Source organism: Arvicanthis niloticus, chromosome 22 (genome assembly GCF_011762505.2).
Source record: "Arvicanthis niloticus isolate mArvNil1 chromosome 22, mArvNil1.pat.X, whole genome shotgun sequence".
NCBI classification, from domain to species: Eukaryota; Metazoa; Chordata; class Mammalia; order Rodentia; family Muridae; genus Arvicanthis; species Arvicanthis niloticus.
The window spans coordinates 29,436,945-29,460,624 of NC_133429.1; the positions used below are offsets into that span (position 1 = coordinate 29,436,945).

Sequence of the window (23,680 nt, forward strand, 5' to 3'; positions counted from 1 at the left end):
GGCTTTCTTGTTCACTTTGAAAATATTAGAAATTATAAGCCCCTTTCCAATAACCATTCAATACACACTTAGTCACCAAATCTGAATACTCTAGATGAACTGAATCCTATCTTCCTTTGCTAATTAGTTTCAATTAAAATGTGTTGGGTTTTTTTTTTATGGTCTAGGACCTTAAAGATTTGGGGTATTAATAATTTTTCCTAAAAACCTTCCATCCCTTTGAAAAGGAAACATCACACAATTTCTTTTGTATACTATATGTTTTCATATATTACAGTAGAGAACACTATTTAATACCAGCAGTGACTTCAACTATGATGTTTTAGAAGTTTCTTTTCACTACACCTGACACAGCATTTTATTTTAACTTAATTGAAAAAGTGCTTTATGCGAGCAGTATTCATATTCTGGGATTTTTTTTTTTTTACTGGACTTGGGTAGCGGGATAATTTCCTGCTACTGCTACATTATATTTGCAATAAAGTTCAGTAATTGAGGAGAAGCTAATATGGGAGGAGCAAAGAGTGGGAAGGAGAAGGAAGAGGAGGAGAGAGAGGAGGAGAGAGAGGAGGAAGGAGAGGAGGAGGCTAGCAGCTATGGAGAACCACGAATAGCTCTAGAGCAGTCCCGGGTAACAATTAATATCTAAAGGTTAGATATTGGGTAACAATTCTAATTGTGTGGGTATCTTATTAATTGAGCATTTCTAAATATATATATCTATTTGATAGTCATTAAGCTTTAAGGGTCTTATTTCTACCGGGTACCACTGGCATAGCAGGAATGGTCTGGGCTCAGCCGAGCATTGTGGGGGCAGTGTGGTGGATTGGCAGAGCCAGCGGGCACACTGGTGTCTCCTGGGTGCCAGGGCTGGTGTTTCTAGATAGCCAGCTGGAGCCAATGTCAGAGCCAGAGCAGCAGTGGGAAAATGGTGGCTGCCTGGGAACAAGCCGGATTGAGCGCCATATTTTAAATATCTCCAGTTTCAAGGTATCTCCTGTTACAGACTTGTAAAACTATTTTAATTGTTACTCAAAATATGTGAGATATAACCATTAGCCCTTACGTTATATTTGAAAAATGGAAACAATTGCTTATGAGAAGAGAAACAGATTTGATCATATTTTAAGCTCAACTTTCAGGAGAAATTCCACTAAGACCAAGGCACCCAACACTTTCATATTCTGGGATTCTTGAGCACAGAAGGTTCATAAAGTTTATTCCATTTTTTGTTGTTGTTGTTGTTGTTGTTGTTGTTCTTTATCTGAAGAAGCATCAATGTGTGGAACCCAGTACTTTGCCTGATTGTTCGTGAAAGGCTGTTCTCTAAATTTGTTTTTTTTTTCCTTGAATTTCATTCAGACAATACATGTAGATGATGCTTTACCCCCGACTCCTCCTAGCCCCTCCACACCTTCGTCCCCGTCCAGTTTATGTTTTCTCTGTCTGTAATTCAAATATTTAATTTGAAAATAAAAAACAGAAAAAAAAATAAGAAACACACACACAAGTCCCACAAAAACAAAAATTAAAATAAAGAAACAAAATACTGAAACAAAACCCACAAATATCAAAAAAAAGAAAAATGAAATAAAACATCTTCAAAAATAAAACTGGGTTCATTTTTTGTTGCCTAACCACTTGTAAGCATGCAGCTTGCTCTGTAGTGTAGTTGATGAACCCTGTTGACTCTGTTGGAGAAAAATGGGTTTCTCTTGTCCATAGATATCAACTGCAGATAGATTCTCAGTTAGATTTGTATCCTGTGTGCATTTCCACCTCCCACTGCTGGGACCCCACGTGCTTTAAACCCGTGTAGGTCTCGTGCATACTGCTAGAGTCTCAATGAGTTCATACGTGTACCATCCGTCTAGGTAAGGAAGATGCTGTGTCCTTAGGGTCATCCACTACCTCTGGCTCTTAAAATCTTTCTATCCCATTTCAACATAGATTGCCGAGACTCAAGAGGATGGGTTTGATAAAGGTATCCTTATTAGGACTAAGTACTCCAGTTTCTTACTTTCTGCATATTTCACGGTTGTGGGTTTCTGTGTTAATTGCCACCTACCGCAAGAAGAAGCTCTTCTGTTAGGGGTGGAGTGAGACACTCATCTACAGATATAGCAGCATGCCATTAGGAATCATGTTGTTACTATATTTCGTTAACAGAATAATAACGTAAGTCTTTGCCCTAGGCCCATGACATATCTAGTATCAAGTTCTTGGCCACTGGTACAGGGGCTATTCCAATAGCTGTTGGCTGTGCCTGGCATATGTGGCATATGTTCTTCTAACTGGGCTGACTTGTCCGGTCTCAGGGGGATTGGAAGTGCCTAGCCTTGCAGATACTTGGAGTATTAGAGTCTGGGTATACCCAGGGGGCCCCCACCCACTCAAAGGAGAAGGGAATGGGGGATGGAGGAAGGATTGTGTGACAGGGTGACTGGGAATGGGGGAAGTGAGCAAGATGTAAAGTGAATAAGAAAAAAATTAAATTTAAAAAATTAGTCAGCATCAGTTCATTAACTAACTATAGTTCTGTAATTTTCCCAGGCATCTTAAAATATTCAGACAACAGACTAGAAAATTCTGGGACCTCTTAATGATACAGAAATAAAAAAACCACACAGACTCATAGTCACAGTGTGGATATTTTATCAGTTTAGAAAAAAAAAGAAGGAAGAAATATTAGGTTTTAACAGACATTATTATAAATATCAACTCGCTAACAAAACAGGGAGAGAAGTATATTTTGTTTCTTACCTATAACCATGGTTATCAGGTAAAAGTAATTGCAATGTGAAGGAGAAATGTTGTTCATTCTAAGTCAGAGAAATTAATCAGAATCTAAAAATAGATGTTCTTAAAAGAGTGATTCTTGCTATATTGCCTAGGCTGGCCTCGAACACCTGGGCCCAAGTAACCATCCTGCCTTTAGCTTAAAGTATAGGAAACAAGAGGTGTGTTTGCTAGGCCTGGTTCTAAGGGGGATATTTTTAAGTTAAATATTAAATATTGTGGTTAAGATAAAAAAATTTTATTCAAGAATAATGTTTCCCTCTAAAATGAAAGTCTGAAGTATTTCAGACATTTTAGTGCCTGCTACCACTTTCTACCTATCCCTATACTCCCTCCACCTTAAATGTAAAAGCCTTAGGAATCTAATACAATCTAAGAAAAGCCCCATGTAGTATGTTGATTCTGAACTCTGCAGGATCATAGGTAAACCTTATGATATAAAAAAGCTGACAACTCTTCATGTGGTTGTAGCACTTAGTACCCAAAAGAAGGCATGAAATCAATACTGTTTCAGAATGGGAAGTATGAAAATTAGATATTTTTTTTTATTTTTGACCACATAGAGATTGATACAGTATTGAAAAAAATCAACTTCAATGTGTATGAAAGTAAGGGATGGTTAAGGGGAGAATGAGTCAGTTTATTTTAAGGGTGAGGCCCTGACATAGTGCAATTTGTATGCCACAGAATGGACATCTGGTCCAGATTTTGACTGAATAAGAAACTAAACAGTGAAGTGATTAAGCACCTGTATCAACAAGACAATAGTTTGGAAAAAAAAAACTTCTTTTTCTTTCCAGAAGAAATCCTTCTAAGTCATAGAACTTAGTGAAGCATCATAGAATAGATGGAATGTTTCCACCTGAGATATTTCATCAAATACAAAATCTCTCAGTATGAGTTCTTATGGACTCCAAGAGTATCCCTGCGGAGGATTCTTTAGTAGCTATGTAATTTTTTATTGATCTGTACAACTCTTGAGTTAAGGGGCTAAGATATAGCAACTTCAGCAAGAATTGTACCAGAGATAGAAAAATGGTCGCTTATTTGTATTACGCTTGCTCTATCTCTCTCATCTGTTCCCCAGGGCAGGGAAGAGGAGTAAGCTCACACAGTAGGAACGAAATGTACCAAAGTACTGTGAATGTATAAAAAGCCTCGTCTCCATCTTTCTTTCCTTGCTTTAGTTTCAGCCCCATCCTTCTGCTTGTGCTACCCTCTTATTCTTTCATTTTTTGGCACTGGAGCTTTTTGTTAATCCTTTTTCTGTTCACCAGAGTCCTTCCAAGGTAGCAAATTTGAACAGAGACAAAGGTGATTGCTATTAAACTCTTGCTTAATACTCATGACTGTTGAACGCAATCATGAGTAGCAGACAGAGTATGAAAACCATCACAAAACTAACTTGTATGAGAAGTAGTTCACCCATGGATGCTTAAATATTGGCAGCAGCCAATAGGTAAAACTCCCATGCAGTTCCCAGGCAACTCCAGGATTGGTAGATGTAGAGGCAAATACAACCCTGACATACATCTGCCAATTCAACCAAAGAACTGACTACCTAATGTAGACCTAATGTGTGCATGTAAGGTATAGAATTCCAAGGGAGCGTGTGAGATGTGTGTAGATGGGTATAGACACCCCTGAGTTACATGCGTATGCACAGAGGTCAGAAGAAACTCTCTGCTATTGATCCTTGCTGTCTGCTTTATTTAAGACGAAGCATTGAGGTTCACTGATGCTTTACCCAGATGCACAGATGTGTGAGCTTCCAGTACTTCTTCTGTCTGCCTCCCACCTCCAGGCACACACACCAGGATTACAGACCCATGTGCTCTCCTGGTGCAATCTATGTTACAATCCTATGTGTAATCTGGGGATCTGACTTTGAGGCATCAGACTTTTGTGACAAGCAACTTACCTACTGAGCCATTCTCCAGCTCAAGAGTGTTTTAAAACACTTTTAAGTACCACAAAATACCTTCCCCCCCCCCCCGCCCCAGGAAAAAATGCTGCATGGTGGCATAAAATTTACAGGTCACTGTTTCAATTCTGCAAATACACTCATCTTACGTTCATAGTTTCGAACACAATTACTTTTTACTATGCCTTTAAAGTGAAATAAGAATTACAGGCATGAAAAAGAAGGCAGTGAAACAGACCAACTACAGAAAATCTGTTCACTAAATACTCTGAAGTCCTGCCTTGGTCATAAATAATAGAACTGCTTGGGATAAAAGCAGTTGGGGTATATTCTAAGACATACACTAACATGTAAAGTATGGGACATAAAAGTCTGATGTCAATATATACCAAACTTTTACAAATCTTAAGTCTCCTGAAAGGAAGAAAATGTGTTTGAGACTCTGTAAGATATCTTGCCATTTGTTGTGCAGGAATTCCCTACAAACTGAAACAATTCATTCTGCAAGAAAGAGGAGGGTCATAACCATAAGGAAACTAATAAAACCTAAAAAGCCCAAGAGCTTAGGAATTTACAAGAGTCAAAAAAAAAAAAAAAAAAAAAAAAAAAAAAGCTTATCTCCCAAGGGACAAGCAATAAGCCATGGTTAGAGGACAGAACATTCTCAAGTAGACCTGCCTACACGTTGTACAGGGAGCTCCAAGGATTCTAAGTTCATGAGATGCCCTTCACTTGTGTGGCAATCTTTTGGCAATGCAGCCAGCTACCTTTACATCACTTATGCTCTCCACAGAACAACCTCTAACACATTCATTAGTTCAGCATCATAGACTTGGCACAGATTGTTTCTTTGCTCTCTCCTCAGTGCCCTGTCTGAGGAAGTAAGCATGTGTTTATATCTCTTCCCCAAGTGCTACATAATGTAATTGGTACCTGGAGAGTTACTGACAGAACTAGAGATTCGCCGTGGAGGAGAAACTGCATGACCCTTGTAAAAAGTGAGAGTACATGTAGTGGAAGCTGATTCTTCCATGGGTAGAATATTTGCGAAGGCAATATTTGTATAGCTACCTGTCTTGGGATCTTTATTACTGCGAAGGGACACCATGACCACCGCAACTCTTTTAAAGGACACATTTCACTGGGGCTGGCTTACAGAGATTTTAGCCAATTATCATGGTGGGAAACATGACAGCAGGCAGGCAGACGTAGTGCTGGAAGGTGGCTCAGAGTTCTACATCCTTATCTGCAGGCAGCAGGGAATCATTTCCTCTGGGATCTCAAAGCCCACCCCTTAGTGACACACTTCCTCCAACAAGGCCACACTTACTCCAAGACACACCTCCAGGTAGTGCCACTCCCTATGGATCAAGTATTCAAACATATGAGTCTATGAGGGCCATTCCTATTCAAACCACTGCACTACCTTTCCCTATATGACAGGGGATGCTCTGACTTTTTACTGTGCTGGAATTTGTATGCTTTCTGACGTAAGCGATAAGTCCTGCAATGAAAGCCAAGCCTTCTTCCATTCTTCCAACTGAATGCCAGTGAGGGGAATCCCATGATAGCCAGCTTCCTTTATAGGTCATAGAGTCACATGCCTCCATGTTGAGTTAAGTCCACCTCAGGACCATGGAGATTCCCATATCATACCTGATGGATTAGAGAATATATTGCAATCCCTGAAAATACCATGTATCTACCTAGATGGGAAACATATATACCTGTTATGTGTCCTTTGCTGTGCACAATGAGAAATACAACTGAGACAGGGCTGTCTTCACAGAAAAAAACAGCATGCCCATATAAAAGAGGAATTACAATGGAAATGGGCATTCCACATAAGCCTGTGATGGGGGAGGGGGTAGAATGAAAAAGAGGATGAAACGGACATGTTGGCTTGTCATTTCTTAACATTGACATGCTGCAAGAGGAAGGCAGTGCAAATCAGATATGTGTAGAAGACTCCCTCCTAACACTCAAACTCTTGAAACTCACATGAAGAATTAGAGATTGAGTCAAGGACCGAGTAAGGGTGAAATGAGAAAAAGGTGCCCTTTAGGTCTGACCTTTAATACAAAGGAAGTGATAGGTCCATCATTCAGCATGTACTTGAGGGCTTTGACAGTAGTCCAGTGCACAAAACTGAGATAACCAGGGAGCAGTCTGCCTTTGAAAGTCTGAATTAGTAAAGAATTTGCAAAATAAAGAATGAAAGCAGCTCTTACAGACTGATTTGTAAGACTATGGGACATGTGGTTTAATAGGATCCGTCTGAGTGCTGTGGAGGTGGAGAAATGGGGTTCCCTAACTTTGCTTTATTCCTAGAAAAAAATGACTGTATACCCTGAGGCGAGATAAGGAAAATCAGTCAATGGTACACTGGCTCATTTGGATTGGGCCATTAAAGGCCATTGGTTATCACTGACTGATCTCTCCATAAATATCAGAGGCCAGAAGACCATGGAGGAAGACGGGAATTATTAATGGCACTAATTATGAGAGAGGTCATAGTTTGATCTCCTGTTCACTGGGCTGGAGAGAACTGTGTTCATTGGGAAAGTTACAAAAGCCGTTGATTCATCAGATACCAGAGGACTGGCATAGGCTTTGTGATAGTTAATGTCAACTGACAACCTGTTTATATTCTTAACTATCTAAGACACAAACTTCTAGAAAGGTCTGTGAAGGATTTTCTAGATTACATTGATTTAAGTAGAAGGAGTCATCCTAAGTGTGTGTGTGTTACCATTCCATGGACTAGGGTCCTAAACTATGTGATAAAGAGGGAATAAGTTCAGTGTACCTTTGAACTATGAGGGAAATATTAAAAACGTTTGCTTATACAGTTATTTATAGAGTATTCTATCAGAGCGACAGGAAAATTATCTACTAGAAAATCTGTACTGTGTTTGGAGCTGTGATGGACTTGACCCTGTGGTTCTTAAGCCTTTGGCTTTTCGGGGAAAATGTTGGAAAGTCTGAAATACTGGTTAGAAAGTCCCTTGAATGTCACAAAGGTAACTTGATAAGCTAATGCCATCTGCTGGGAGTTTGGAAGGACAGAATGCCAATGCTAACTTCAGATGGCAGCAGCCTTATTCATGAGGTTCCAAAATCTATCAGAAACCGAGCTAAAGATCACCTGTGTTACGTTCTGGGAAGTAACCTGGTTGCATTCTCCTTGTGCCATGAGAACTTTAGCGTGACTAAATCCAAAAGTAAGGTTAATGTTTGGCAGAAGAAATCTCAAGTAAAACAGTATTAGTGAATTCAGGCGCAAGTGAGTCATGTTCTAAAGTACTTATATTTGTTTAGTGTCATTAAAGAGAAATCAATTGTTCTGCAGTGATATAACAGAATAGGTCTCCCGTGGATAAAATTCCACCCTTGCAAGGATCCATCTATTGAAAATGGAAATCAATTTGAAAAGAGAGAGCCTAGATAGAGTACACCATAGAATGGGCTTCCCTGCTAAAACCAACTGTCAAAGACCGTAGGTCCAGTGAATGTCAATACGATCTTGGCTCAAGGGGTACAACTCAAGCCCCAAACCACAGAAAATCTAGACAGTGCTACATACATGGTACTTGATTACAGACATAAAAGATGTAAGAGTGAGGGCAATAGGAAAGCATGGAACATATGCCAAGGGTCTACAAGGTCACTGCAACCACGCAATGTGAACCAGGGCTGTATGCTGTGCAAATTCCTGAGGTCACTGTGTAAAGCAATAATGATGAAGTCCAAGTTACGATGGGGATATGAGGATGTTGGAGATGCCAAGACCATGGACAGGCTGCCAAAAAAAAAAAAAAAAAAATGCTGGTTACACAGAATAGAGCTGGCCCAAGGAATAGGCTATATGGGCTTCGGGTGGCAGAGCTGCAGGGGTAAAGCCAGTCAAGGCCTCCCAGGTGATCCCATCACAATCTCTAGGTGCCAGGCATGGAGCTGCCGGATTTGGAATTTGTCCTCACTGGATTTCAATCTTTTTGTTTGCTTTTTCCTTGCTCTGCCCCCATTCTTCTGTGTAGAATGGGACTGTTTATTCTGTGACTTTGTATATAGGAACAATGAAACATGTTTTTATTTTTTAATTTTACAGAAGCTCAAAATCAAGCAATTGTTCTGATTCTCAGAAGAGACTGAGTCTCTAGACTCTTGAACAGCATTAGTATTGCTAAATACCATAAGTTCTTTATGATGGACTAAATTTATTTTACACAATGATATGACCAGAAGATTAAGGGCACAAGGAGTGGAGGTTAATGGCTGAAAAGTTGTCTATTGGGGAGCTGGGGTGATGGCTCAGTAGGGGGAAGTATTTGCCATGCAAACATGAAGACCTGAGTTTAAATAGGTAGAACTCATGAAAAGTTCTATTAAATAGTGTAAGGCTGTAATAGAGCGATGAGAATCTAAAGAAGTAAATGGGGAAGATATCTCAACAAAGTGATGACAAGAACCAATATCTTCAGTTGTCCTCTGACTACACATGCTCAGTGGTATGTACATATCCCCATATCTCCCCCGCTCCACATACCTCTCGCTCTCTCTCTCTCTCTCTCTCTCTCTCTCTCTCTCTCTCTCTCTCTCTCTCTCTCTCTCTCACACACACACACACACACACACACTGTAGATACAACATAACTAACTGCCTTAAAATTTTGCTTTCCTGACTTCTCTATCATTAGGGATGGTAGCCTTGAACTGTGCATCAGAGTATGCATTAAATTCTCTTCTTTAAGATTTGCATTTTAGTTTAGTTTAGCTTTGTGTTTTCTTTTGGTTTGGTTTTTTTTTTTTTTTTTTTTTTTTTTTTTTTTTTTTTTTTTTTTTTTTTTTGGAGGAATGGGGATATCAGAAATTTTGTGGCAGCAATAAAAAGACCAATTAAGCTGGGGCTTTGGCAGCTTTGCTTAGTGCCATGTTGGGACATGGGCTTTATGAAGAAGGTTCTAGAAGATCTAGATGATTTAGGCTGGCATGTAAAGCGGGTATCCAAAGTGCTGAGGCAATTGGGAAAGAGATGGGTGACCAATGGTTAAAACAAACAAAAGAAGTCAGGCCAAGTCAGTGGGAAAAAATGTGGCAAGATCTGGGTCCAGCCAGATGTCCTAGGGAAAAAAACAGAAAGCCAAGTGCCATGCTAGTTACATCTGGATTGCTTTAAATCTAAGACAATGATTCATGGGAAACCCAAGTGATGAAATTATCTATGTAAAATTAATTTTACAATATTAAGGAGTTGGTGATTAAAGTATATGGTTTACATTTTCTCTCTTGCAAAAACAGTATTCTGGGTGTAGAGATTTTCACTTTGTCCAGGGACCTTCCAGTAGCCAGGTGTAGCTAACTGAAAGTCAAGGGCTATGGAGCTTCTCCAGAATTTATTGATAAGTTTTTGGAAGACCTCTCCATTGGCAAGCAACCAGAACATGGCCCTACTTTCTCTTTGAAATAAACCAGACCCAAATACACACACAGTCTGACCCCATCAAGTATGTCTGATTTGAGAATATGTGCAGAGGCAGCAGTACAGCAGTAACCCAAGGTCTGTATGATGACAGATGATTGAAGGAAATTAAATGTGAATTATGGAGGGTGGAATGGCTAGTGTATCTCATCAATGAAAAATGTCATTCTTTTGATGAAATAAATGATATAAATGATGGGAATATCTTGATACTGTATTGAATATGATAATATTTATTTTTGTGTTCCCTTAACCATTTAAGACCAATGGACAATGACATAAAAGACACAATGCTGGGCCTTCAGAAACTTTGGCCACCATGTGTAAAATCAGGTTTCCCTGTATTACTCTATTTTTGAATGTTTGGGAACAAGTCTAATGAAAGTATAAATAGCATTTAAGGAGTTTGAAAGAAAATATTCTGTATAGAAAAATCTACAAGTCTCTCTCTCTCTCTCTGTCTCTGTCTCTGTCTCTCTGTCTCTCTCTCTCTCTCTCTCTCTCTCTCTCTCTCTCTCTCTCTCTCTCTCTCCCCTTCCCTCCCCCTCATATCCTTTGCTAGAGACAGGTTATATTCCTATAGATTTCTATCCAAGGTAGCCTAATAAAGTTTTAAAGGCCTTTGACTGATTTAATTTTATTTTCAAATTATAATGTAGGTCCCTAGTGCTAGAACATCATATGTTTTGGTTACAGGATGTGGACAAATCAAGATGAGATAACAGTGGAAGTTCCTTTCCATTGAGTAGCTTTTGTGATATTGTGCACACCACTAGGGGTAAACTGCCACCTATTGCTCCACTTGGTATGGACCATGCATACTAGACTACCAATATGATAGGCCAATATATGTCCTTTGGCATGATTGTTATAAGTACAAACAACTGTTTTCTGATTCAGTTTTAGGATATTTCTACTGAGGAATTTATTATTAATATTTTAGCCCAAGACAAAGACCTATGTCTGGGAGGTCACGACCCAGAAAGTAAGTGATCACTATTATTTGGTTAGGTGGATGTGAGGTATCTGTTAATTGCTGTCTAAATATTGGATTTTTATACATAGATCATTAAACACTGGTTGGTTGTGAAGGGAGAATTATTTCTCCAATAGATGGTGATTACTGGAATTTCAAAACAGGCCATGCTCCTGAGGATAAGTGACTGTTGCCATGGTGTTATGGCCCAATCCAGCATAAATGAAATAAAATAACCATACTAAATATTTCAGACCCTCCAAGAGTCAGGGAACATGATGAAAGAGCAAATGGGAAAAAATGCAAGCGAATTGATAGAGGACAAAGAGTTATGTAGCTATTTCCCCCAAATTGACACATTCTCTATTGTAGAGAGAAGTGGTTCATAAAGTGTAGGAACATTATGGAACATACAAAGCTTGAAAAGACCAGAATGTTAAATAATTTGCAACACCCATCACTGAGGTGGCAGAGGAGCACTAATGAATTGCCAGAGAAATGGAAAGTCTCTGGCAATTGAAATGGGTGGGGAGCCTCAAGAGATACAACTTGTGTCTCATGCTGAGATGATCAGTTTGGCAATGTTCTCCAGACGAAATCCATACCTATATTTCTGTAAGCAATAGCAGTAAAATCTCAAGATTGACTGGGATAATTTCTTTGATGTGTCACAGTACCCCATCTGTGGGAAACAGATATTTATTCACCTCTATCCAGGAAAAACGAATCCCACAATGGCAAACCACATGTCATATTTTACAAAATCCACCCACTCTCTGATTTGAAAGCCAGAGCTCCACACTGATGATCCACAAGGGCCTGTATTCAGGTCCTAGTGTAGCTCGTGGGATCAGGCTCATTTCCAATTACTGACTGTACTAGTATTAATATCCCCAAAATACACCACCCACAGTATGTTCAGCACCTGCCGCCTTTCCCACGTCAAAGCCATCTTCCTTTGCATGTATTCTAAGGCCTGGTTTCTTCTCGGTCTCATTCCTAACTCTGAACCAAGTATGATTCCTACTAACCAGTGATGCTATTCTAAGTAAAACCCTAAACCATGTAGCCTGAAAAAGAATCTCCTTGTCTCTGTTGTGTATCTCCTCCACAAAGTGACTACTGTCTGTGTGACTCACAATCACATACATTCCCACCCTCATAGGTCAGAACAACTATGAATTACTCATATTTTATCTGGGTTTGTTTCTTCAACACTGAAATAAATTTTCTTCAAGATAGTCCATTAATTGGGAAAAGATATAATATGGAAGAAAAATCAAAAGATTATTTTCATTTAAGGTATGAATGTAAGGTGATAGATAGATAGATAGATAAATAGATAGATAGATAGATAGAGCTATGTCTATAGATGAAAGAGGTAGATATACAGATAGAGATGATAGAGATACAGAAACAGGAACAGATACAGATACAGATACAGATACAGATACAGATACAGATACAGATACAGATACAGATACAGATACAGATACAGATACAGATAGAGAGAGAGAGGTGTAGATTGCCTAGGCTTTTAACAAACTAAAGTGGGATGTTTGCCGAAATGGGCCTCTTAAGTTTGATGAGCTTATGCAAATTTTAATGTTAATCCTTTCATAATTAAGACTTTTATATAAAATTACTGAACTCACTGCAGTTTCAAGGAGAAATGTCCAGTTGAACTGCATGGGACTTGTGAGTTAGAAAAACAAAATGAGAATAAATCAGTTGGATTGCATAAACAAACAAATCTTGCTCTTCAGTGATGAGAAAATATCTATTTGTCAGGTAACTAGAGTTGTAAAAAGCAAGTCCTAGATTATAATTCAATAAAAGCGAATATCATTTTATATGCGCACACACCTATTTAAATAATCAACAAAAGAACAAAAGATTATTGGGCATCAACTGCATGCAGAGTACAATAGAAGGAAACAATGTGATGAAACATGTCTTTAAGAGGCTGTGTTCTCTTGACAGATGCATTCCTTCTCACACATAACTATTTCATGGGCTATGTAAGTTTCCTTTTTAAAGTAAATCTAACGGCATCATTATCTTAATATGCTTGAGATTACATTTTCCAAACTTTGTTGCTCTAAAAACCTAAGGATAGTCAAGAAATACTACTAAAAGACATATGAAATTTTGAAAGGTTGATCCTGTAAAAATCTGGTTTAATGAATATTGAACCTTCTAACAAAGATAAACAAGGAAAATATGAAGTTGTATGCAGGACCTATCCCTAACATACTATTTGTTGACATCATTCATGAATATTGACAACATTCATGAGTAGTGATGCTATCCTTTTTTTTTTTTTTTTTTTTTTTTTTTTTTTTTTTTTTTTTTTTGCTTTGCAAAAGCACCTTTCATGAGAAATGGATGAAAGGATGTCAAGTATCTCCTTATTATAAATCAAATAATTGAATGGTTTGGATAAATTGTCTCTGACTCAAGTTGTCTAGACTTCCCATTTATAACAAGATTTTGAATGATCCTTGGTCAAAGGTGTATTCCAAGGCTGGAAGGACGGCTCAGAAGGTCCAAGTTCTTGCCTCTCAGTATGATGTCCTGAGTTTGATCACTAAAACCCACAAAACAATAAGAAAGAACCAACTCTCATTTCCTGTCCTCTACTTTCACAAGCATGCTATTGCATACAGGGTCACCCCTTATAGACATACATGTACATACAATGTAAATAGAAAAGTCCATTCATAATATATAAAATGTAAACTTCCACTTAAAAGAATAAAAATATTTTTTCCAATATATTTTTTTACTTTCAGTTCAAGTATAATGCCTCTAATTCATATTAGTAAATTATCATTGACTAACAAGTGATATATGTTACAAGATATCATTAAACCAATCAATATTCAGTTAACTGAATATTGATTTTATCAGCTTACCAAGGCAAGTACTTATTGCTGACTGCTGCGAATTTTGAATGAAGATGGTGAAAGTCTGTCCCTTTAAAACTTCTTGTACAAAATTAATTTTAGGAATAATTAAATTGTCTTTAAGCATTAAACTACAATCTGCAAGCGTTTTCATTTCTTAATCAGAGAGATACCTACCCTGCAATGTAAAACTATCATTGTGCATATCTCAAAGGAAGCATATACCTTAGGCAGTCCAGTTGTTCCAGATGTGTAGAGGATGTACAAGGGATGCTCTGAGAGAACAGGCACGCAGTCATGGGACTGGGCTTTTGCCATTTCTTCTTCCCAATCAAGATCACGACCTGACATCAAAGGAACTTTCTCCTATACAGCAAAAAAATGTTGAGACATGCACAATAAGTAGGAGATGAAGTTACAGAAGAATGAAGGAGGAGATTAATCTTCAAGTTTGAGCACCCGTTAGAAAAGTAGGCTTTCATGACACTAAACATTGGATTTATGAATAAATCTCAAAGTTTTAAGTTAAAGTAGTTTTTTTTTATAAATAAACTATTTCTTTACATAATCTAGTGGTTTGGTGTTAGTTTCTCTCTCACATGCTGTTACTGCACTCTAGAGCTCCCCTTAAGTACTCCAATGTGGTGATGTCATATTTTTATGAATCCATAGTTTAATTAACTTGAAGATACAGTCTAAAATATGAATATTTACAAGTAACTTGAAAAACTAAGTTCCAGCTTGAATTTTTAACTTGGATCCTCTGTTCTTAACAAGGAAATATCACCTCATACATTCAAATAATTTTTATATAGGGAGATTTGAGTGTAACACGACAGCTGCCTTTCTAATCGGGCAGTTTAATTCACCCTCAGGATAAGGACAAGTGCCACTTGTGTTTTCTCAAGAGGGAAACCAATTTTTTAAATTAAAGAGAGTATATGACAGAGTCAAATGTTTTTCTCCTTTTCACTCATTAATGGAGTCGAGAAAAAAAAGTCAGTTTTTCTTCCTTAAGAACAAGAATTTATTGGTACAAATTTCATGGTAACAGCCATGTCATGAATAAATATGACTTTAAATAAATGTAAACAACCATTAAGAGGGAAGAGAGATGAAGAGGAAGGAGTGGGCTGGTGGAAAAGTTGCTCTAATGGGAAAAAAACATGGATGGAGGTAAGAGACTATGCTGGCTACTTCTTGAAATAGCCAGTTCCTTACTGGGGAAAATTGTTGTTGTTCTTTGTTTTTGTTTTTGGTGTGGTTTGGTTTGGCTTGGAGACCTGCTCAAACTCAGCATCTTTCTAGCCTGGAACTTCTTCTATAGACTTGGCTCAAAACCCAGAGAGATTTGCCTGCCTCTGCCTGAGGAGTTCTGGGATTAAAGATATGCACCTGGTATATCAGCATGTTTATACTTAACACATATGTAAACAGAACCCAATATACAAGTTCAGCAGAGTAAATGAGCAACACAGCCAGACATGTATGTAACTATTGACTTTATCAAGGTGACGTCTGGGCTACTCTAGTAGGCTCTAGGGCATTCATAAAACATATTAAAAATATTTTTAAAATTTCAGTTTTCTAGGATCTCTACTATTAACCAGGCTATAAATACCTGTCACACATTTAAGTATTCACATTCACAAAATTATGCATGAATGCAGTATCACAAATACAATATGTCTAAATATATTCACTTGTAGATAAAAATCTGAACCGAACACCATTTGTAACATTTATATTTCAAGCACAGCTGAATTCTCTTGCTTCCCTTGGATAGGTAGTAGCTGGTATCACGTAAACAGTACAGCTAACTGTGAGCAAATCATGTTTCCATTTCTTTTTATGCATGAGATAAAAGTCATCAATTTCAAACTATCAAAGCTTTAGCATCATAATTGTAGAGCTGTAAAAATCGTAATACTGTAAAATGAGAACTGAATCAGGATTACAAACATTTTTGATTTTTACAAGCCTCTAATGAAATAGGCACTGGGATGGAAGGTTATTCCTTAGGCTAAAAAAAAGAAAATGTAAGTGTGGATGAAAAGGATCTGAGGAAATAGAGAGGGAAGTAACAATATTAACATTTGTTACATAAAACGAGAATACACATGTGCGTGTGCGTGTGCGTGTGCGTGTGTGTGTGTGTGTGTGTGTGTGTGAGTGTGTGTGTGTTTTGTGTGTGTGTATTTCTCTCTATGGGAAATTCATCTTAGATATTAAAATTCTTAACTGCCTGTATTGAGAGTACACCAGGGTGACAGGTAGTATTCCTTTGGTTCTGACATAGTTAGCCTGAGGCTTAGGAACAACAGCCAAACTTTTACCTCATTTGGCAAAGGCGGATGGATGCTAGTTAATAAGATGCAATACCCAACCTCATCATTTATTTCTCTTAAATTCAAAGCAAACCCAATCCATTGGGTTTAATTAATGCCTAAACAATAGATCTCATATATGAAAAGCCTTCATCTGTATCTCTATAGAGGCGAGACAGAGAAAGGGCAAAGCGGTGGTGGGTGAGAGAGTCACGTTGGGTAAGGAGCTAAAACAATTCTATCGAAAGAAGGGAATCATATTAAAATGTTAATAAGAGATTTTATATCTAAACATGATATGTGTATGGGGCAGAAGATATAACATATATCTTGTTGTTTAAAAGTTAGCAAGCCAGACTTTGAACGTTGCTCTGTCACTTAGTGAGACTGTGGGTATTTGCTGATTCGTGACTCTTATTCCTTCAGTAGTAAAATGGAACTAGTTATGAGGCCTGTGAGAACTAAATGCATACAGGTACTTGAAAGTACTTAACCTTGCTCCCAGTCTAATGTAAGACCTTCACAAAGCCTAAGGAAATTTCATATCTGCAGGTAACTAGTAAAGACTTAAACATTTCTGTGGCTGTGTTTCTGCCATTCTCCTGCCCTTCCCTTCCCTAGATTGATGAGCTGCTGACTCTGTGTTCCTTGCTTTAAATAGCAACAAAACATCCTTTAAAAATATATATGCTTGAAAGAAACTGAGCATTCTTCTCTGAGATAGTAATGACATTAAATTCACGGAGTGTAGCAGTTCATGCACCAAGACACTGAAACTCCACGACAGAATTTAATGTGGCAATGATTCTTATTATGGACTCATCAAAATGACACAGTCTTAGCAGGCTAGTCTCAAAGCATGTCAGTGAAGCACTTTCTGCTGAAAAGATCTCAAGAGGTCTACCATAGGGCACGTGGACGTTTGTGATTTTGTAATTTATCATTGGCAAAAAGAATAAGAATTTGCTTTAAAAAAGTTAACAACTTAACTTAGTCCTTTGGTATGTATCTAGAGAATTGATTGTGAATATATACAAGGAGAGCATCAGGTCAAAATCATAAGGAATATGTTTATTATTACAATCTTTCATCGTTCATGGATTATAGAACAATTTATCTGTGTGCAATAGGAAAATTTTAATTTTCTGAGGATAATCTATCTCTGGCTGAAAAAAATCTTTCCTTAATTATTAAAAGATATTTTGCATAAGAACTAATCAGACTTTTCAAACAGGTCATGCAGTGGAGGGTTTAAGAAGACACGCACAGTGCAAAGTACTTGAGGCCAAATCAGGAATGGTAGGCAGGGTACATCATCTTAACATACATTGATTCCTCTTCCTCAAATAGGAGGTACAACACACTTTAACACAGTTCCGAAAATAGGGTTTTTTTTTTAATTCTACTAGAATCTTGAAAAAGATGTCCACATTATCTTGAAAACCAAATAGTAGATACTTACTATTTACTAGTATTATCCTAAAACTTGAAGTAATAACCGACAGCTCAGGAGAACCATACACAAGCCCAAAACATTGACCTGCATCTGTATGCCTCATTATTAGTTATTTACACCTAGCTCTCCACACACACTATCATGTTCCATTCCCTCCCATAATTGCGATTATATTCAGGCTATTTAACAGTTTATGACTCAACTGTAGTTTTCAAAAGTCTAAAACTAAAATTATCTTTGGCACAACCCTATCAGAAGGAAGAAATTAAAGCTTCAAGTTACCATATTTGGACGGTTGTAAATGAGAATTCTGTCTGGTCTGTGCTGTCCTATTTTTAGAGCTTCTTCTAGAAGTGGGATGTACTCGACCTTCCTTCCTGGTTCGATGCCGAATGATGCTGTAACAACCAGCTTAGGCTAAAATGGGAAGGAAAAAAAGGAAAGCTTTAACAATCATAGTGAAGGTGATGACACAATATTTCAGTGTAGACTGTCAGTTTAATGTTTTGAAAGAAATGGTTGGTTTCTATGTGCTATTAAACAAATGGCCTAAAAAAAAACCACTAAGTCCTTTTTGTAAATGTTTATAAGTCTAACTACTTATACATAAATATTCCCTGTTCAAATTATACATTCAATGATACTTAGGGCTCATAAATATGAACTATATAAAATACCTTACAGAATATTCATTAAGGCAAGTAAAGCACCTGTCATCCAGTAAAATGCCCTGTTATATGCATGCAGATACAAGTATATACATATACACACCCAAATGTACCCACATGCACACACAGACACAGAAAGAGAGGCACACACATACATACTGACACACACAGACACAAACACACTCGGGGGAGGTACAGGGGGAGGGAAAGAGAGGGAGAGGGAGAGTGGGAGGGGGAGAGGGGTCTTTTTGTTTACAGGAGTATAAGTGGCAAGAAGGAACCAAGCAGAAATCACAAATCAGGTTTTCTGTAAGAGTGTTCCCTCCTAAAGCCTACAAAGAAGGCCATCCAAAACTTACTAGATTTTACTGATGCTTTCCTCATTCTTAATACGTAATTTTGCTAGCACATACTATATAGTCTAATATTATATTATAATAATTATTGTTATTATTATTATTTTGAGACAGGGCCTCACTATGTAGCTCTAGCTGTTCTGGAACTCACCTCATCGAGCAGAACACCCTCATACTCAGAGATTTGTCTGCCTTTGCCCCCTGAGTGCTGAGATTAAAGGGGTGGGCCACTAGACCTGCCTTAGATTATTTTTCTGCCAAATAACTTGTCCAGATCTCACAAGTTCAGGACTTCCTCCTGTCATCTAGGAAGACTCCCTTACATATTTAGCTGTAACAGAAACATGTCTCTGTGATGTCCATGTTAGTCTTCTTCCTTTGGAACATGCTGGGTATGCCTCAGATATGGAACTACGGTCCACACATCCCTTCACCTCCTAACACAGTAAGCACTCCAACTAAACATTTAGATGTCAAACACCGTTGTGTCTCGTACGCCTAACAGAGTGCTTACCACATCTATAGCAACCTTGAATGTAAACCAACATTTTCAATAGTTTATAGAAACAAGTCCATCCTTATTTTTGTTAGTATATTGTTCCAAGACAAGCTGCCAGGTAACGGATAATCAGGAAACAGTCATTCCATGGTATTGCATCTGTGCTTGAATTCTGACTTCTGGTTACAATATAGGTCCTCTCGGGAAGGTTTAGACTATGTCAAATACATGCTTATGCAGTCAGTGTTGCATTTTGAATGTCACTTAATATTCATGGAGCTGAAGCTCACTGTAGTTCTAAAACTTGCCTCAGGTTAGAGGTGGTGGAGGCATAGGAAGCTGGTTCTGTCTGACTTCAGAACACTTCTATCCCACTATAGTAAATTGACATTTTTTTTTTTCAAAAATCATGGAGATAGAAAATAGAAACAATTCTTGATTCAACTTATTAAATTGGAGTGATACATATTTTAATTTAGTTCACAGTATCTTTAATGTTTGTGAGCAGAGTACTTGATGGCATTTTCTAAGATTAGAATTTGGAACGAATGAAACTAAGCAATACAATGAATAAAGAACACATGTAAGCTTATGACATGTGAACAATTAAATCAAAATTAGACTCTTTCTCTGGGAAATAACCCTTTTCACATTTCTATTATCAGTTTACTAGGTTTTAAGGTGTTTGGACTGACTATTTGGACTGACTTCCCAGAATGCACACTCTCTATGTTTATTGGTCAAAGTAATTTTTGTCCTACTTTTAAAATCATAATATGAAAACGGCATTTCAGCTCATGAACTTATTTAAATTTGACATGATGAATGGCTTTGCATGCACTGTGCCCTAAATCCATTAGTAAGGTTAAGTATGCATGTATGTGTGTTGGTAACGAAACTCCTCCAACAAGATAGCACAAACAGATTTTGTATATTAATCTTCTTATATGTTACAAAAGTTTTCATTAAAGTGATTAATGCATCTAATACATTTGTTAAAATGGTGTTCAGGATTTTGGTTTTGGGAAAACTGAAGTCTACAGCCTCCTCAATTTTTTCCCTTCTATTTACAAGGAATTACAGTGACTGATAATTCCTTTATGGTATTTTTCTTGTTGCTGTTGCTGTTTGCTTGTTGATGAACCTTAACTCAATATGTTTTTTAAAAGAAGAACAAGCAAACAAACAACAAAATGCAACAAACTCGAGTACTTAATTCACAAAATTATCTCCCAGTTCTAATAACTAATTGGTTTTCAGATGAAGCAGATATACAGCCTTACACCATGCCTGCCTCCCAATGTCTAATATACTAACACCTAGTCCTCCCAGGAGTGTCTTATGAGGGGCTTGTGTGAATGTAAGGTAAGCCATCTCCTCTTTTCTTCCTTGATCTTCCCAACACCATTTCCCCCACATATGCACAATAGCTTAGCAAATAGGATATGTACCAAAGATTCTTGCTCAAGCCCCCAGACTATCCCTCACCACAAGGCTGTCTTCTAACATCACCTAAAACACAGTGCTTGCCTGCTCTAAAGGTTTCACTGTGCTGGGCAGTGGTGGCACACGCCTTTAATGCCAGCACTTGGGAGGCAGAGGCAGGCAGATTTCTGAGTTTGAGGCCAGCCTGGTCTACAGAGTGAGTTCCAGGACAGCCAGGACTACACAGAGAAACCCTATCTTGAAAAAACCAAAATAATAATAATAATAATAATAATAATAATAATAATAATAATAATAGTTTCACTGTTATTTCTGAAGGTTCAGTAGAATTAGGGAGCTCTCTCCTATTTTTTGACATGCTAATTTGCATGCTCCCTCCAGAATTACTCTTCCTTCTTGCCTCTGGATGTTGGTTTGGATTGATTGAGTATCTCATTGTCTCATCCTGGTCAACCAGGATATCACAGTCAAGATTCCACTTAAATATTTCCATTTTCCAGGAATTCCTCCTCAGCTGCCCTACTTCTAAATTAAAAGCATATGCTATATCTTTTTTTGTCAAGTTTTACTGTGACACAGACACCTTCATCTTTCTCTGTGGCTACTTCGGTGCTACACCAGCAGCGGAACGGCTGAACCAGAAACAAAGTGGCACATGCAAATCCTAAAATATTTGCTGTGTGACAGCTTACAGAAAAATGTGTGGTGACAAATGTTAAATTCATAAAATGAAGAGCCAATATCTTTTATTCATATAAGCCAAAAATCATATACTGGAGGATTTAAGGTTAAACCTCTAGAATCTTTCAGAGTAGGTTTAAGAAATTTGTTATCTTAGTACCTAAATTTAATCACATGACACCAATCTCCCAAACGTTCCCTCTAAAACCTGTAGCTACGTGCCAACCTCTATAATAATCATTTATTGCCCACTTCTAAGAAAAGTATCAGTCACTTAGAAATATCTAAGGAGAAAATAACTTATCACCTGTTTTCTCAGGTGTCACATACATTTCAGTACATAACAAGATAACACGGAAGGCACATGCTTCATCTCCTATTTTATATCCCTCTAAGCACCTAGGAGGATGTGTTTGATCTGGCACTAACTCCAAAATTAGTGTATGATGAGTAGATACATACAAACGAGAAAGAAAGGAAGAAAGGAAGAAGAAAGAAAGAGAAAAATAAAGGAAGAAAGAAAAGAAGAAAAATAAAAGAGAAAAAGAAAGGAAGCAAGAAAGAGGGAAGAAAGAAAGAAAAGAAGAAAGGAAGAAAAAAAGATAGAAAAAGAAAGACTAAGACCAAATAGTAAAATAATGCTTAAATAAGTCCTCCACAGTTAAGTGGTACGCCATAGACAGCTGAACAACTTGGTCCTGAAGAAAGCACTTACCTTCGCGTGATCAATGCGTGTACTTAATTCTTTGGATGCAAATCCTCCAAATATGAGACTGTGGATTGCTCCTATCCTTGCACACGCCAGCATGGTGTACATTGCTTGTGGGATCATGGGCATATAGATGACCACCGTATCACCTTTCTTGACACCCTGCCTGACCAACACACCAGCCAGCTTAGAGACCTGTTATGAAAAAATCATTAGAACTGTATGATTCCACTAAATGTGAAGCTGAGGGAGTAAACCTAGAAGACGGCCGTCTCCATCGTGGCAAACTGAAGAGACTTGTAGAGCGGACTTGATAATGAAGATAACGTTTTAGACGTCGTAACAACAGTGTCTCTTCTCTTTAAATGATTGTGTGAAGGTTTACCATCACTGGGTCAGAAAACCTCCATGTTTTCCATTTGCTTATTCATCATACATCATATTTACCAGGCAACTAGTCATGCCTGACTCAACATTTATATTGAAAAAGAGTAGATTTTATTCCTTGTAGAACTTACATTCTAAGCAGTTTGTTAAGCAGAACGGAAAATAAATGAGCTGTAAACATAGACGTATGTATGGTGGGATACCTGTGAGAATAAATGCATTCAGAAAGAAAACATGGCTAAAGCTATAAACTCAAAGTGGATTGCACTACATTGTTTTTCCCATTTATAGATTAGGCAATTGAGGCTCAGAGGAAACACACTGTTAACCAAACGGCATATAGCTAATAAATGAAATCATGATAAAATTATCAGGGTTACTGACCACTTCTTGGCTTTTTTAATAATTCAGTCCATTTTTCTTTATACTTTTATACTATATGTTTGTATAAAATAATTACAGGGTAATTTGCTTTTGAACCAAGTACACAAACCGCTTTACACTTTTATCACATGTTTTGGGATGAATTATAAAAAGTCTTTCCTCTTAAAACACGTTTTGGTGGCTTTTTTTTTTTTTTTTTTGCAATTTTTAGTAAAAATATTCCAAAACAGCTCATAAGCACATGTGCAATTTACTGCAAGAAAACTTTCCACACCCAATTACAGTAGGCTGTGTGCCCAGACTTCAGTATAAGTTCAATATTCTATTCCTTAAAAACTGTTCTTCCACTTAAAAATGTCTCTACCAAAATAGAAACTGTATCTGATCTCCCTTCCCCCACTACTCTCTCACTCATGCTACCTTCTCAGTATTTAATTTTAGAAGAATGAAAACTTGTAATTAAATATAAGTGCATGTGCTTTTTTCAAAGATCATCAGTCTCCTGAGAGAGGCATGAGTAGCTGCGGATGGAACAAGGAGTAGAGACATCCCTAAGGAAGGTACATTTTAGGAAAGACATGTAGAAGGCCAAGTAGATATCTATAATTATGCTATTTAGGATGGAGAGAGCCAGATGAGGTCACAGCTGAGGTACCTGTAGGGCCCAGGGGGGTAAC

At 37.6% G+C, this 23,680-nt stretch overlaps 1 protein-coding gene across 1 annotated transcript in view; it reads right to left on the reverse strand.

Moving 5' to 3' along the window:
- Positions 1-23,680, reverse strand: part of Acss3 (acyl-CoA synthetase short chain family member 3) — a 173,636-nt gene that overhangs the window by 86,526 nt on the left and 63,430 nt on the right. Inside the window, exons 3-5 of the mRNA XM_076920151.1 lie at positions 22,239-22,427; positions 18,156-18,290; positions 14,316-14,456 (exon numbers count right to left, since the gene is read on the reverse strand). Of these exons, the coding sequence (XP_076776266.1) occupies positions 14,316-14,456; positions 18,156-18,290; positions 22,239-22,427 (465 nt within the window). The remainder of the gene's footprint in view (positions 1-14,315; positions 14,457-18,155; positions 18,291-22,238; positions 22,428-23,680) is intronic.